The 17,179-nt window shown below is 42.0% G+C and overlaps 1 protein-coding gene across 1 annotated transcript in view; it reads right to left on the bottom strand.

Annotated features, from left to right (window-relative positions):
- Positions 1 to 15,921, bottom strand: part of TMEM131 (transmembrane protein 131) — a 943,143-nt gene extending 927,222 nt beyond the window's left edge. The window contains exon 1 of the mRNA XM_085622890.1: positions 15,661 to 15,921. Within this exon, the coding sequence (XP_085479016.1) occupies positions 15,661 to 15,832 (172 nt within the window). The 5' untranslated portion in view covers positions 15,833 to 15,921. The remainder of the gene's footprint in view (positions 1 to 15,660) is intronic.
- Positions 15,922 to 17,179: the final 1,258 nt, after the last annotated feature.

The following is a 17,179-nucleotide window of genomic DNA, read 5'->3' as shown; positions in this document are numbered from 1 at the left end:
GAGTTCTTAAAACCTTTCCAATACAGTAATACTGGCTTTAGTTCCCCCAGTTATTTGACTGGAACAGCCTTTCTGCAAATGTTCTAAATGTCGGTTTATGATCATATTTCTATGGCAGAAAGTGCTATGACCTTTAGTTTATTATTGCCATTCATAAAGCTAACGGCCTTACTTTCAGACATGCAAAAAAAAAAAAAACCCCTATTCTTTTTCAACTATGTACGTCTGCCTGGACATTACTTTATCGGATCCGTTTATAAAGCGTAAACAAGACCTCAAAGGACGGGCCCCACCAGATATTGTGGCCAAGGTAGTGCAGGTATACTCAGGTAGAGTGCCTATAGATTTCAGACTTTAAAGTGGATTCAGGAAGGAAGACAACAAATACAAACCTCTGCAATAGGAGAGATGCGATCCAACTTTCTTTAGTTGGTAATTAGCCAAGCCATTGCATGGCAAATACCTTTTTTATTGGTGTCAATGAAAACTCTGGGAGGCTTATAAATCAAACTTTGCCCTCCTTCAATAAGTGAAAAGGCAGGGACCCAGAACGGGTTGTCATACGAGGAAGTATGCCTTGAGTCACACATTAAAGCAATGATAGAAGTGTGAACAATGTCCAAGCAGCATTTGACTAAATTATTTAGTTACAGTCTACTATACCGCACAGTTACTCACCTCAGAGTATCTGAGTGCCAAATCATTTGCTAACTCAAGATGTAAGCCTTGACGGATCAACCTTGGAGAAGCAAGTGCATTAAGTGCAATAAAACAGACACGAGTGGTAAACAGTACCCAACACAAACTACTACTGCCCACAGATAACAACTGCCTCGAGACCAAAAGAAAAGGCTTCACCAGACTGTCTATTTGGCCCAATCAAATTAGAGAGTAGCAATTGGACGGGAGGTTGTGAATGCAGCACATGCACGTGTTCAGTTACTCATAATTGATGGTATCTTTCCCATTTAAAAATAGCAATCAAACAGAATCATGTACAAGGAAGGGGAGGTGAATAACTAAACAAGCATTTGCAATGCAATAGGTCTCGCATTTAAGCGAGTTTGAGCTATTAGCATTGTAAATGACAATGCCTGTTATTTATGTTTTTTTAAAAAACATATATAAGAGACATTGTCATTTAGAATGCCAATAGCTTAAACTCGCGTAAATGCGAAACCTATTGCATTGCAAATGCTTGTTTCTGTATGCTAGGTGTTGCTCATAAAGTTACTTAAAAATGGTGACTGGGTAAGTTTTTCCTGCAACATAGTCACATTTTTAACATAACACTTACATTGCCCATATAACAGTGGAATATCTCATTCGATTTCAGCACCCAATGGGAATAGAATCTAGGAACAACCTCAGCTATGAAGCAATCTCAGCATCATTGTATTCATTGCATTTACAGACTAAAACCTGTCATTTAGATTGCAGCTTGTTTCGAGGGGTGCAAACACTCTGTGCTTGTATATATTGGTGGCGGTGTAGTTAAATAGTATTCAGACCCATCGCTGTATACATATGCCTACATACTCTAGTGGCGATCCATGTGATGAAGGTTGGGAGTGGTGTTAGTTGTCAACCACTAAGTGTGTCTTGAATAGCCGATGCAGATTTGCTCATACGTCACAATTATTTTTTAAACACAACATACTCATTCTACATATTGATGTTTGGAAATGTTTAAAATAGCAGAGCACTGACATCCAAGTATCCTCTAGGCCCTATTCTATGTGAGACATTTGACACACTGGAAGATACTAGAACGGACATGTATGCCACTCCATTCGGGAAGGTAGTTGGTTGTGTTTAGGACTGTGATTGGTGGAATGACATTCTGAGGAGCCCTGCAGGGATATGACATTCTTTGTAGTGTGTTGAATGCTTAATAAGTTGTCCTGGATAAAGCTGGGCAGCTGAGATCTCAGCTTGGCGAGTAGAGTTTGTTTTGCTGTGTAAATATTAAAGATCTTTTCCTTTGAAGTTTTTAAAAGTCATTACCAACATTGGCTGAGAGGCATTGATGGTTCCCCATGTGTAATTAAATAAAAAACATGTTATAGTGCTGATATTTAAAATGTTTTCTATGTAATGAATTTTTGGAACACTTTTATATAGCCCCAGGATCACCCTATGGTACACGAGCGCTTTATATTACCACCAGTTACTGTACAATATATTGTCTCTCAATAATCAAGTTATAACATTTTGACAGAGTTTCTTTAACTTATATTGCACAGCTGCTCACCAAGCTAAAACATTTTTTTTTTAAAGTATTATTAATCACATAGGGGGAATCTATTGTATTTGCAAATGCTTGTTACTCATAGTAACACTGTCTGTGAAAAGACTTCAATTCATTAGTACCTGTGTAACAACCAACTACAGCAATAAGCAACTGAATGATGACCATTCAACTTTTGCAAAGGACCTTCCACTTCACGGGAACACACGTTGCAATATTTTTGGGTAACTTATGATCCGGTTGAGCTAGAAACCATTTTTTTTGTTAAAATATGCAGATTATGCAGCAGATGGAGTATGCGGCAAATGCAGCCAATACATAACTATGCAGAAAATGCAGCAGCGCGGAATTGCTTAATTCTAGTGGCCATGGTTATAGGGAGAGAGAGAGTGATAAAGCGACAGATACAGTTGATAGAGAAACATGTTACATACAGAAAGGGATAAAAAAAAAAAAGAATGGAAGTGACAAAGAGATGGGAGACAGAGAGAAGAAAAAGTGAGCAGAGATTGGATTGAGAGAGAGAGGGTGATAAAAGAGGATAAAAAGAGAGAGAGGTGGAAAAGGGCTTAGATTTGTGAGCAGTGGCAGCTGTGAAAAAGTTAGAGAGACAGCTGAGACCGAGACAAGATAAGGAGACAGATGTGAGAAAGAGAAAGTTAATACTACACAGAGAAAGACAGGAGACAGAGGTGCTGACAATGAGAAAGACGAAGCGAGAGTGCTGTGATAAAATACAGGGGTAGGTGAGAAGAGAAGAACTGAGAAAGGGAGAGACAGGTTAGAGCGGCGATAATGAAACAGAAACAAGTCAGAAAGTGACAAGTGAGAGAGGTGAGTGAGAGGCAGGTGGCAGAATGGTAAAGGGATAGGCAAGAAAGCCAGCAGAGAGAGAGAAAGGGGAGGCAAGATGAAAGGGGCGATAACAAAAAGGGAGAAACAACTGATGGAGAGGGGATGAAAGGTGTGAAGAACGGCAGAAGACCTACCGGTAGAAAGGACCAGGTTGAGGTGCTTGGTGGGCGACTAGCCATGGAGAGAATGACAGGAGAGAATGACAGGAGAGAAGTGAGACACGGTGCAGGTGGGACAGCTTGTGCATGTGGAATAGCTCGGCGCTTCTGAAAGTAGGGGCTCAAGGTGACATGGAGTGTGAGGACCCCCACCCCAAGTTCTTCTCATTCCCTTTATTCATCTTCTGTCCCTCTCACACTACCATCCCTCTACTTCCCTAAATCCATCACCACTTTCACACTTTTTCTGGTAACCCCCTTTTCTGGGAAAACCTGCTGTTTGGCCTAGGGTGTCATTGTGCTAGAGGGCGCATAGGCAGTGACTCACCAGAGTGCAGACATGCCACCAAAAGCAAAAAGAATGGTAGAAGCGTCATGTCTTGAAGCTGCCGAAACCCTCAACGCTTCCAGTCCAGATAAGATCTGCGCGAGGTGTGCAGCCCAGTGCTACCTGGGAGAGCAACAGCTGCGTGCATTTATACAGCAAGGGGCGACTTGTACACTCAGCAGTGCAAAGGAAGGCGTGGTACTAGAACACAGAGTGACGCAGGCATGCGTCTGGCTCAGGCTGATGCGAGATTACTGTTAGGTGATGATAGACATCTTGTAACATCAACAAACGAGCCCCATTGCTTAATCGGAGTAGTGGTTGCAGGTGGTTGGCACCAGCGTGCATTTTTAGGGACAAGAACCTATTTGTCATTGTCTGACTTTGGCAAGTGCAGAAAATGCAGGCTGAGATCGAGTGCGCAAAAGTGAAAGCGCGCGGTGGGAGTGCTCGAAAGTGAAGAGACACCATGCGCATGCCCATCTGCTTGGCAAGCGCAGAAAAGGCAGGCTGAGATCGAGCGCGCAAAAGTGAAAGGGTGCGGTGGGAGCGTTTGAAAGTGAAGAGACGCCGTGCTCGCGTGCCCATCTGCTGTCCGGGGGCAAGCTGATAGCGACGCCGTGAGCTTGAGCGCGCAAAAGTGAAAGCGCACGGTGGGAGCGCTTGAAAGTGAAGACGCCGTGCGCGTTCCCATCTGCTGTCCGGGCGCAAGCTGATAGAGACGCCGTGAACGTGCACATCGGCTGTCCGGGCAAGTGCACATCTCCTGTCCCCCTTCGGCAACCAAGTCGACGACAATAGATCTCGACATGGCGAGGAGCGCATGCGCTGCGTCGCTAGGCGAGACCTAAAAAACGAATACATATAAAGATTAATCCACACAATTCATTTTTTTAAATTAGTTAGCGTTTTCCTGACAATCTAGTATAGGCTGGACCCACCTGAAACCACATTGGACACCCTTCCTCTGGTAATACATGCTTAAAACGTACGCTTTCTTGGGTGACCTGAATACATGGCACTATGGATACCGGTTCTATTCCTAGGGCTTCATGTGACAAAACGAATGCATTCAGGGCACTGTAGTCTTGGTTTGTTCCCAAGGAACTTATTAGAATAACACATGTGATAGAAAGTATTGGTGTTCGAAAAGCTCGACGATAGAAATGGCATTTCTAGAGACATTGAGGGAAGAGTCACCCTAATGCTTTCGCTAGAAATGAAACGGCCTATCAGGACTGGATGAATGACTGTGGACATCAGCATGGACTGTTAACTGTGATGCTTGCTTCTAGACAAAGTCCCAACAATAAATACCCTGTGGGAGGGAGGATGAGGATGCAGTATTAAGGAAGGATCAGAAATCAAGTATGCGTGCAAAGTATAAACTCTGCATATTTTAAGCAAGGTCATGATATTTTGAAGGGTTTGTAAAGAAAAATAGTGCTTCAACACCAACAGCGCTGGCACCCTCATGCAGTTGTATTACACGTCTGTCACTACCAACAAATACAGCCAGGAGGGTAACTGCACTATACTGGTTAACTATGAATCTTCCTGAGGCATCCTTCGCTAGAACGTATTTTAAACAAATATATGAGAAGTGGGTAATACTGATGAGTAAACATGTGTACGCATGAACAAGTACATATTAAAAGGTTACAAATAAAAGTCCGTTTTAAGTAGGATTAAGAATGGATAATATATTAACATTTACAACACAAATTTTGAATGAAATTAGCACGGTGTGCTAACCCAGCATATTCATTCTTAGAAGTAAGCATTATGTACTCTAAAAAACACATTCATTAAAATACTAAACCACAAAAACCCTCTTGTTTAAAGCCTCAACAATAAAGTCTCATGTACCTTATATCAGGTTTTTTTAAATGGTAGCTTTCTTGAGAATTTCCACCTGTCTATAATTTGACTACCCAAGCTTAAATGCCCACATTGACAAAAAGGTTTGCATGTTATCACTTCAACAGTCCAACATCCAGGTTCAAAAGGATCTGAATAAATGATGAATGTCGTTCAGCAACAACAAAAAATGTAAGCAGCTATTTGAATGGAGAAATTTAAACATCAAGGAAAGAGCTAGAGCTAAAAGCTTTAGCGACCTTATCATGGTCTCTGCTTTGCAACACGATACTGAATGAGTAAGTGTGCTAAACTTTAAAGGAATACGCCTATAAAACGTTTGCCCTTATGCCACACAGGGATAAAAGCTGTCTCGTATTTAAAACAGAGTGTGCCTAACGTGTGAAAGATATCCTATTTCTATTCCACCTGTAGGCCAGTCGGAAACAGGTAATGTTGCTCCCAGTCCAATATCTTAGCAGTATGTTCAATAACACTGACAGTTTTTAATCTTGTTAGCAGTTCATCTGAGGTTTAGTTGAAGTATAGTAAAATTCCTAATGAAATACTTCAAGTATGAAGCGCAATCACTGCATGCTGAGCACATACAATTACTTTCACCCATAAATAATCTACTGATCCAGATGGCACCATCCATTCCTTCACCGCAAATATTTCTTAAGAAGGGCTTTGGGAAGTTTAGAATAACTCATGCATTTTACCTCCAATGTGAAGTAAGCTTCTTCATGCTTATGAAGGTGACCATGAGCATTAATCAAGCGCCAGGGAAATTTAGGATAATGCATGTATTGTACAGAGTCAGACATTTAATTCCAGGTAAAGTGGGCCACTGGGTAATGCAGCTATGGCCTGTTTCCTGCAAGTATGCACACCAATACCTAAACCCCTACCAACCACCATCATGCATCACTGTCAAGTAGTCATGTCCCCCCTGAACACCGTGGCCCTGCAAAGCTATTCTCATGGGCGCCTCTCAGTGTTGTAGGGATGGGTGGGTTAGTGTTTTGTTGGGTAGTGTTTAAATGTTTTGATATATAACCTATATATAAGCTAACCAGTATGGCCAAATACTTTTGTCAATGTCATTATACGAACACTTTTCACGTAGCCCCTGATCAATACACAACTCACTTTATATAGCCTACTCAAGCCCAGATGCTTAAAGTATGGCAGCAAGCATCCCCGTACATTACCAACTATTTTATATTTTAGGCATCAGTGTTCATTATCAGCCATGCGCCACATAACTAGGTATCTAGGACACAATTATTGCCTAGGTTACACTATAACTAAAAAGCCTTTTGTGACAGCATCGTTTACTGGTTGCTTTAGGGTTCATCTGACAAGAACTTTTACGATCTTAATTTTACTATGATAATTTGCGTGCTCCTAATTTCACCTTGAGTTCACTACAGGACTCTGCTGTAATAGATGCATCTAGAATAGTCTACTGAACATAATATTGGAAAGGTTTAAAACCATGTGAGTCTGTATAGAATAGGACCCTGAGGGGACAGTTACTTGAAGACGCATGGTGACATTCAGTATGGGTTTATGGATTATGAGATTTATGAGAGTGGAGGGCGCCTTCTTTGGGAAAATATCATCAGAGCTTCGCCAGCCTGCTAAAGACACAAGAAGAACACAATCATGCATGCTGTATAAAACCATAAGTGCTGTGTACACAGCCTGCCTATACTCTTAATGCTCATGCTTGCCACCATTAGGACACACACAGCCCGCTATATGCAGGACACCTACTTGACTTGCTACTACATGGATACAGAGCAATACACAAACGGTGTTGCAGGAACACTGTGCAGCAAAATTACTCTGCCCATGCATCACATGTACACCCCCACACTTTGCATGTAGACACACCCATGTTTACACTGTATATAGACACCCATACATCACGTGCACCCACAACACCTCATACTTCTCATGCGCACTTCGAATGTTTAGCATGCACACACATCCCCAAAGCTTTAGATGCACGCACCCCAGCGCCCCAGTCTACACCCTTGCAGGGTTTGTGTGCACACACAATAAGAAAATCCCTGTCTGACAGAATCCTTGAGACAATGGCGTGTAGGTACGAACTGACCGTGTTACAAGGCCATACTGACAAAGTGCAATGCAGAACACACACACACAAATATTTCACAGATAACACCCATTAACTCAAGTTGGATGAAAAAAAAACATTCGACCAAACCTCTAAAACACAATGGACTCAAATTTCAGTGATATGCATATTCGCTTTTCATTCCATAATCCCCTCAAGATGTCCCCGTTAAAAGACGCCTTTCTTGACCTGTCAATATGTGCTAAGAATCTCACATCTACACCATGGGCCACCTTTTCCTTGCACCAAAGGCATGGTGCTGATCTCGGATTCCCCATTTCCTTTCCTTGTACATGCTAGTGCGCAAGTTCTAGAATCACCATATTGGATTGAGTCAGCATGCTCGATCGTTTTTACAAATGTTATGCCTTCCAGTTTTAAACCTTTTAATTTTAGTTTGTAATTAAGTTACCAGAAGTGGACAACCCCAGCAGAGCCTGCGAGACCCCACGAGGGGTTGCTGGACCACTGTTTGTATTTTTTGTCACCCATGCACTTTGATAGGTCTTTACACCCATCCGCGGACAGACTGTGACCAGCGCCATACCCCCGTTCATTTATTTTTAGAATACACTCCTAAACTCCGTTATTCTAGAGAATATCTGCTAAACCTTCAAATTCTCTGTAAGAATACGTCTTGTAGAAAATTAAACGCCCAAGCCAGCCTAAACAACACTACTTGCCCTGCTTGTAATCTGAAGCTCACTAAATTTAAAATTAAAGAAAACCCCACTGAAGCACCTTTGTATCCAAAATAACACTGCTACCAAATTTTGGAATGCCCTCTAATAAACGCTAAATCTATGATAAAAAAACAAGGTAGAACTTAAATACTTAATTGAACCAACAAAATTGACTTAGCATTCATAACAAAAACCTGGTCAACAGGGTCAGATCTCATTGTGGCTTTACCCAAAGGTTTCCGCATTCACAGACTAGATCGCCCAAACAAAAGAGGTGGCTGAATTGTCATTCCTTACAAAAAACATTTTAGCTCATCCTTCTGCCCCCACCATACCGATTTTGAAGCACTTGACTTCAAAATCAAATTAGACCCAAAAAACACATTCAGCGGGCTACTTATCTACCAACCGCCTGGTCCTAGATCCCTCTTTGTCCAAAAACTAAGCCGCTGTTCAAAATCCAGAATCAAGACTTCAAATTATACTAGGGAATTTAAACTTTTTTCTTAAAAAGCACTCTGGCAGACTGAGTCAAAATACTTTATTCGGTTAGTTATAACCATAAAAGTACATACAATAAAATCAAAGCTAGACATAAAATGGTCATACATAATCCCTTAACATATCACGGATAAAAATAGCGCAACATATACATGATAACAAAATACTACAAAACAAATCATACATAAAACCTATTTTTCTAAATTTTAAACAGCCCATCTTCTCTTCTTCCTAACAGCTGCAATTATAAAATTTGAAATATCAAAACATTCCAGGGGACTGGTTAACATTTGGAGATTTATGAATGCCGGTCTTAACTGAAAAAAGCCTTTATCTTTTAATAATTGTAATATAAAACATTGACGGAGAGAGCAGTAGTGATCACAGAACACCATAAAATGCAGTATGTCCTGGGTAGAGAAATGATCACAGGGACAAGGGCCCAATTCATCAACCTTATGCTGCCCTTGAGGTTCAGCAAGCAAACAATGTAAGAGATTTAACTGGAACCTCGTTAGGAGGAAACAATGGTAAGGAGTTTAACTGCAGTTAGGAATGGCTCTAATAACGGTGATGTTTTTAATAAAATATGGGCCAGTACAGTATGTTTAAAAAGCTCCCACAGACATAGACTCAATATCCTTAATAGATTAGGCCTGGGCTAAAATTCCGTTCCGCTCGCGGAAATTGCGATAATTTGACATTTTCGCGTTCCGCGGAGAGTGCGAAAATGTCAAAATTTCCGCAATCCGCATTTTACTGGAAAATTTTTTGCTTGCTCGCGCTGTAAAATAATACATTCTCGGGAGCGATCGCCTTACCTGAATCCCCGCGTTCGCCGACAAGTTTTCCCGATCCCGTCGCGTTCTCCACGAGATGTTGGATTGTTGGTAGCCATTTGCGCTGTCTCGCGACAGGTCGCGCCCGCAGTAATGTCATTCGTCGCGCAATCACGTCTTTCTTCTCGCGATCATGCACCGCGAGACAAGTGAAAACAAGATGGCCGCGCCCGCGAGCAACCGCATGGGTAAGTCGGCGAGCCGCGACCACGCAGAAAATACAGCGAATGGGCGGGGAAAAAACTTCCGCATCTTCGCGATATTTCCGCCTGTTTGAGGAGATTTTTAACATTTTCTCGATAATTTGCGAAAGTTCCGCTCACCCCTATAAATAGATACAATGTTCAGCTTAGGACTAAATCAACTAGTGTTCAAACCCATGTACAAAGCAGGACACACCCTAGATGGAATCTTTTCTGATAATCTGATGATTGAATTTCACAAAACTCTACCGCTCTCATGGTCCAATAACTCGGCAGTAATGTTTAAAATTATTCTCCAGGAAAAAACTATCTCCCCGAGTGCAATCAAACAAATCCAAAACTATACACCTACGGCATAAATTAGAATCAGATAACCCAAAAGCTGCCCATTCCAAATCAAAACCTTCTAAAGCAATGAATCTGGACCAAGATGTTAACAATTACCACTTTTAGTTAGCAGGCGCGATTAACCTATTAGTTACCGGGGGGAAAAAATCAAAATCAACAAATAACACTCCAAACCTTGGTGTAATTAAAGACTTAAACAGCAAAAACAATTGTGCCGTAAACGAGAACGCAGCTAGATGCAGTACTAAGATCACAAGGATATCAGAGCTCTATGCCAAATCTCTAAACGACTATAAACGCATTATCTTCTAAATAAAAGCTTCACCCCAAAAATTTAATTAGTCAAAGATTCTGTTAAAGAATTATTCAAAACAGTCAAACTGCTATTTAAACCACTGTAAAATAAAAATACTAAGACCACCCAAGCCGTTTGTAACACACAGGCCTCTTTCTTCCAAGCTAAGGTTGAGGAGGTTTACTCAACCGTCACAGACCAACTTTTCCTAATCAAACTAAGAATGACCCATTACTAAGTGGCTAACCAGTTTTTGTCCATTGATCCCTAAAAATGTACTCCAGTTTATTGAAACAACAACATCCGGATCCCTGGACCACAAAAAAATCCTTAAACACTGCTTAAACAAAATTATATCCGATTACCTCACATTTTTAATGAAATGCTTGAAGTGTATACTTTCCATTAGTGTGGAAGAAGGCCTCCATTTTACTGCTGATCAAAAAAAAACTCTCTCCTACTGACCCAGGTAACTATACGACAATCTCTAGGTTGCCAGTCCCTGCTAAAATCATTGACAATGTGGTAAATCAACAACTAACTGATTTCATCTAGGCTAACCACCTCTTTGATAAAAACGCAATTTGGCTTTAGAAGCCAATACAGTACAGAAACCGCACTCACAGTGGCATCCGAGAATAGAGCATCACTAGATCGAGGAGAAAATGCTGCACTAATATTTTTTAGATCTCTCCGCAGCATTCGACATGGTCAATCATTCCATTCTGATTGAAAGCCTCTTTTCACTAGGAATTAGAGGATCCGCCCTGGCCCTCCTAATGTCCTTTCTGTCCCAACGAGGGCAATGTGTAGCTTTGGACAATTTTGTATCCAATACGTTCACCCTTCCATGTTGAGTCCCCCAAGGGGCTTCTCTAAGTCCCCCCCTTTTTAACCTTTATATCACACCACTGATCAAACTAGCAAAATCCTTTGGGTTCGCAGTTGTATCATACGCTGACAACACCCAAATTGTGGTCTTGGTCCCAGGCAACACAAACCACATGCAATCAATTTTCATAGCTATACAGTACACATCAGAGACTAGATGAATAAAAGTGCTTAAAACTCAGAAAAACAGAAATTGTCCTCTTTGGTAAGAACACTTTTTCCCCGTCACCCAGTTGGTAGCCCAAAGATTTGAGAACTTTACCAAAACTACTCGAAAAAGGTGAGAAACCTAGGTGTCATCTTTGACAATAGGCTGACATTAAACAGCCAAGTCAACCAAATAGTCTCTTCAGTCTTCTACACACTAAAAATAGTTAGGAAAAACCTTCCTTTCTTTCCATCCAATCTCCAAAAAACAGTTGTTACAGCCCTGTCCATGTCCAAATTAGAATACTGTTAACACACTGTACATCAGTATGCATCAAAATCCTTTGAACAAATTACAAACCCTTTTAAATGCTGCAGCTTGACTTCTATTCGGACTGCCCAAATTTCAATCAGCAGCCTCCGCTCTAAAACAGCTATACTGGCTGCCTATTTAGAAAAAGAAAAGTAAAAAAAGAAGAATACCGTTCAAAACCCTCTGTATAGCCTTCAAGGCGCAACACAATTCAGGCCCTACTATCACAACCAAAACTTCTGCTGGTACAACCCTAACAGATCACTATGATCCTCAACTGCAAAAAAATGTATTGTTCTCAAATCTCTTTGGGGGAGGCAAAAGTTTTGAGGTCGAAACATCCAACTATGGAATGCCCTTTCACATGATCTGAAAGATTTGCCTAATATTCTCCAATTCAGAAAGTCTCTTAAAACATGGCTCTTTCCAGAAAACCTAAACTTTCTTTACTTCAGTTTTCTGGCTTTTCCTGTATCGCCCCCTTCTCCCAAGACAACACCAAGAACCTTAGGTTATTTGAGCGCTCTATAAAGTAAATAACTTAACAGGTAGGGTCACATTGTACACAAGTCCACAGACAAGGTTACCCCCACAGGCAACCCTGACCAAATGTAACTCTTACAAAAGAATGTCCTGTGGCACTAATGTCCCACTGGACACCATGAAGCGGATGTAAAGGTATCTGGATACCATACAAAATACTTAACTGAACACACAACACTGGCAACCCACAACATTAAAAAAAACATGCAGCAACAAGGCTGGGATTTCATGGCACCTAGTGCACGCACACTCAAACCATTTTTCAAAAGGTTGCCACCTGTGCGTCCTGCCTAGAACATAGTTACTTAGGCTGTTGCGAAGCGGTTTCAAATAATAATGACCTACTTGGTAACAGCAAGAGTAAGAAAAAGGGGTGAAAAGACAAATTAAGGTAAAACAAGAGACAAAAAGGAGGTGGAAATGTGAGCTAAAGGAGTGCACATAAATGAGATGAAGGGATAGACAATAAGAAAGAGGGAAAATATAGAAAGAGACAATAGATAGAGGAAAATGCTGGACAGAGAGTGAGAAATAAATTTCTAATAGAGGGAGGGGCATTAAAGAGCTAGACGAGGTAATGGGTGAGAACAAAAAAGCAGAATAGAGGCATGCTTTTTTTGCTGCTGCCTTTTTGTCTTTAAATGAGCAGTACTGGGAACATGTCACTCCCTCCAACCCTGTTCACATAATAAGTAGCAAGGTTCTCTGTATTAACATAGCAAGGACACCGCATTTGACGTTTAAGGCTTATGGACAAATGCGCATGTGAACAGCTGCAGTTGGATCTAAAGAACATGACAGCCAGAAGACTGCAGTATATGGCACCAAGAGCAATAGTAGTAACAGCAGCAGGACTTTTAGGGTGGTGGCAACCAATATCCCCAAGCGAGAATGGTGTCAGAATTCACATATTCACTAATTAATTCACCTATACATTCTTCTCATAGCACTAGAGATTTGTCTGTGGCGTACATGTCACTCATTCCTTAACTGTGTGTGTTTTGAGGGCGATGAAAGCTTTCACTAGTTTTTTCCGCGCGGAATAGAAGATCACACTTGCTGCCTTCTGTGAGAGAGGGAAGATTGCTTAGCTACTGCCATTCTGTAACTGTTGTGTGAGAAACCAATCTTGCACTGCGTGATTTGTATGTCTCCGGTGATGGGGAAAGATCAGGTTGCTGCTCTTGCTGTACCTTTCCTTTGAAGGACTGAACATTTTTTCTGCCCAAGATGAAAAAGGGCTGTTTCCACTCCTATCAACCCCATCTAATGAAAATAAAACAAAGGAACTATTTCATACATTTGTATAACATTCCATATAAATTAGGGACCGTTTCACAATATCTGCTGGGAGATATCAAGACTTGTAGTCTTGAGAGGCGCCTGACCCCATAGGAGAAATATTCGAGCACCAAACCATGGTCATAGTAAAGAGAAGAAGTGCTTGTTTTCTGCCCCTCCCTTTTTAATCTTGAAGTACAGAGATACCACTAAAAACATCTTTAGCTACCCTACATTCGATTTCCGTTTAGGTCAGAGTGTAACAAAGGGAGAACATAATTGCAGACTTGAGGGACATAACCTGATCCAAACTAGGAAACCACTAACTAGGAGACTGGACAACCAGTGAACATGCGTACTTACGGATGCTTCCAGTGCTCGAGGTGGTTAAATCATACCATACTAAGTAGGCAAGGGGTCATCATCCTGCAGGAGTACATAATTGGATTGTAATTCTGTAAGAGGTTTGTTTGGCTGTTTCTTCCTGGACTGTTATATTGTGTGTACGTTTATGTCTGTTTATGGAGAGTGTACAGCAGTCTTCACACTTTGCTTGTTAGACACCTGTATTGTACCTGTTCTGCATGTGTGAGCAAACTCTGCGATATCGCTTCTGCAACTTTACTTTCACTTATTCTTTGTGTTACGAAATGTTTCACTGCTGCTGGACTGAAAAACTACAAGACAACAATGTAACATGCTGTTGGATAAAAGTCAGGAATGACAAATATTATTATATGCAAGGCCACTGGAATTATTCTGCAGTGGTTGACACAATTATGCAGCCAGAAAAGGGAAATTATGTGGCATAATTAGTATTATTTATTTATTGGGTCAGTTTAACAACTATTTAAGTGCCAGCACAAAGTTGTACCACATTAGTAACCGTTTAACAAAGGAATATAGCCACCTGTAAGTGAAAGATGACTGGTTAAACTTTGCATAGGATCTGCTACTGCTCAGAATTATATGTAATAACGTTTCATCCGTTTGAGCTAGAAACAAATATAATTTCCGGTGAACTATTTTAATCATGCAGAAGATGGTGCATTATGTGGCAAACGAGGAAATCAAGAATAATGCAGAAAAAGAAGGAACCGTAGAGGCATACCAGTGGCCCCAATGATGTCACATTGCCAATTTGCAACCTTATGAAATGCACAAATTAAAGTTAAGTTCCTGCCTTTTTGTCTTTTTTCTTGTAGGCTGTCAGTCAAAGGTAAACAGCCCAGTGGGTGTCAGGAAAAGATATAGCTTTTCGAACAAGAATGTCAGGATCTCACTACTAATGAGCTAACATTAAAACTCCTTAAACATATGAGCACGCTAAAGAGATATTTACCAGAACAATGCGGGCAGTGAAATGCAAAGTGTCTGAAGAGACACTGAGAAAAGCATGCGCTGCCACACGTCTTCCTGAGCTCATCATCGCCCTAAAGGTAGGGGTACATTAGGTGGAGGGCCTGAAACGGTCCCTGCCTTGAACAAGTGCAGCACATGCTGCGGGAGCTGCCGCACGAGGGCCGCAAGTGACACACAGCCACATATGCTGCACACATACGTAATGCTGAATTCATACTATATACACAGCGTTGTAAGCAATACTGTAACTAGGCAAAGCAGTACATGCTGTAAACTGAGTTCTGCAGCTTGTAAACATAATGTAAATAGAGCGCTATACACCCACTCGTATGACACACAGAATACAGTATCTCCGCAAGGCTCTACACAGGAGTTTAAATACAAAGCTGCATACCATGATGTACATCAATACACAGCTATACACAGTGTTGTGCACATCCAAAGCTGTAAATACTCCATTCTGTGCACACCATACTGTAAAAACACAAAGCTGTAGTGTGCGTTTCACAAACATTGTCACGCAAAGAAAGCTATAAACACACAATAATAATACAGTGTTTTGCACTGTTGCAAACACAACATGCACACACACAACACGCTGGTAGGTGCAGTCTGGCGCACAAATACACAGTCCTCGTTCCCCCTGGACTCACCTTCCGTGTCGGCGCGCGCCACCCGTAACCAGCAGATCAGCACCAGGAACCGATGTGCCGCTGAAACTGCGCCCACAAGGGCTAAGGGATCCCTTCGACAGTGCCGTACCATGCTGCCTGTATGTTGGGGGGTCTCTTTCGGCGTACTGAGCCCTCCAGCCTGCGGTCGCATGCCTTACACCGGGTCCGCAGTGTGCAGCCTCTGGTGCTACTGCTGCCACTCTGTGAAATCAGCGAGAGCTCGCGTGGCCAGAGTGTCCCCGCCCAAAACATCCAGGTTCACCGACTCAGTTCACAGCGACACCTGGCGGCCACGCTTCAATGCAGGGTCGGGGCCAGCCTGATTCAGCTCCGCGCACGTGCCTAATGACAGCCACGCGAGGAGGACTAGACACGAATCGTCCACGTCAAGACCTGCGGGCCGTAGACTCGGGTACTCAATTGTGAGTCACTGGATAGGCTGGCAGTGCTGTATGTTGTGTCATAAGAGAAGAGCTCAGGAATGCGGCGATTATTTACCGTAAAGTTTACGGTCATATTTAACGCCACAACTCAACATTTAGAGTCTCCTAACTTGCGTGGTACGAGATGTTTGGGAGGTTCAGCTCTTCGAAATCAGATGAAATTAAACGTTTCGGGGTGGGGGGAGGATTTCAGGGGAAGGTTTCACCTGTCTATCGGAGGAATTTAGGTGTGGATGATACAGGTGAGCCTAAGGAGGGTGACACTCTCAAATGAGGCTTTGTTGAGTGGTATGACACCAGTGGTGGACCTTTTGAACAGTTGCAGCACCCAGGCTGGAATTGCACAGCACCGCGCACGTGCATTCAATACCATTTTGAAGTGGTAAGCAGGCACCAGTATGTCTGTCTATAGATTGGCAGCCACTAGGCTGCTCCAAATAACAATGACCTACTAGGTGCTTCTGAATACCTGGAATAGAAAAGAGTCAAACAAACAACAGGAGTCCAAGTGACAGCAGCAGGACTTTCCAGCTGCTCACGTGGAATATCATTTAAGTGAGAAATGTGTCCGAAGTAGCATATTTACTCACTCATCCTTGTATAGATTCCTTTCAGTGTGCTAAGCTTCTGTTCCAGAGGTCTGTCTTTAACATACATTTTACTCATACCTTAAGTGTACATGCTCTGTGATCGATATACGCTTGTACTTCTCTGCCCTGCAGGATCTGTCTTGCTGGGAATGGAAAATTGCACTTGCTACCTTATTTGAAAGGGTGGAATTTGATTTGCTGCTTCCATGCTGCGAAAATTCTGTGAGGAAGTCAGTGGCTGCTCGTGAGTCTTGAAAGTGGCGAGGCGTAAAATTTGCTTAAGACTTTCAAGGTGCGAGCGAGACTGACCAACGCAAGAGGGTTTGGAAGTGGTGGGGATTCCCCTGTGAGAAAAAGTTGGTGGTAATGTGCATGGAAATCTAAAGCTTGAAAAGGCAAAACAAAGTATAGAAATTGGCACCAAGCTGTGATGGTGCAGAGGAGCGCGAAATTCAGTTTAGCCAG

The sequence above is a fragment of the Triturus cristatus genome, chromosome 8 (genome assembly GCF_964204655.1).
Source record: "Triturus cristatus chromosome 8, aTriCri1.1, whole genome shotgun sequence".
Lineage (NCBI taxonomy): Eukaryota > Metazoa > Chordata > Amphibia > Caudata > Salamandridae > Triturus > Triturus cristatus.
Note: the sequence above shows the minus strand (reverse complement) of the source record. Positions and strands in the feature narration are given on the sequence as shown.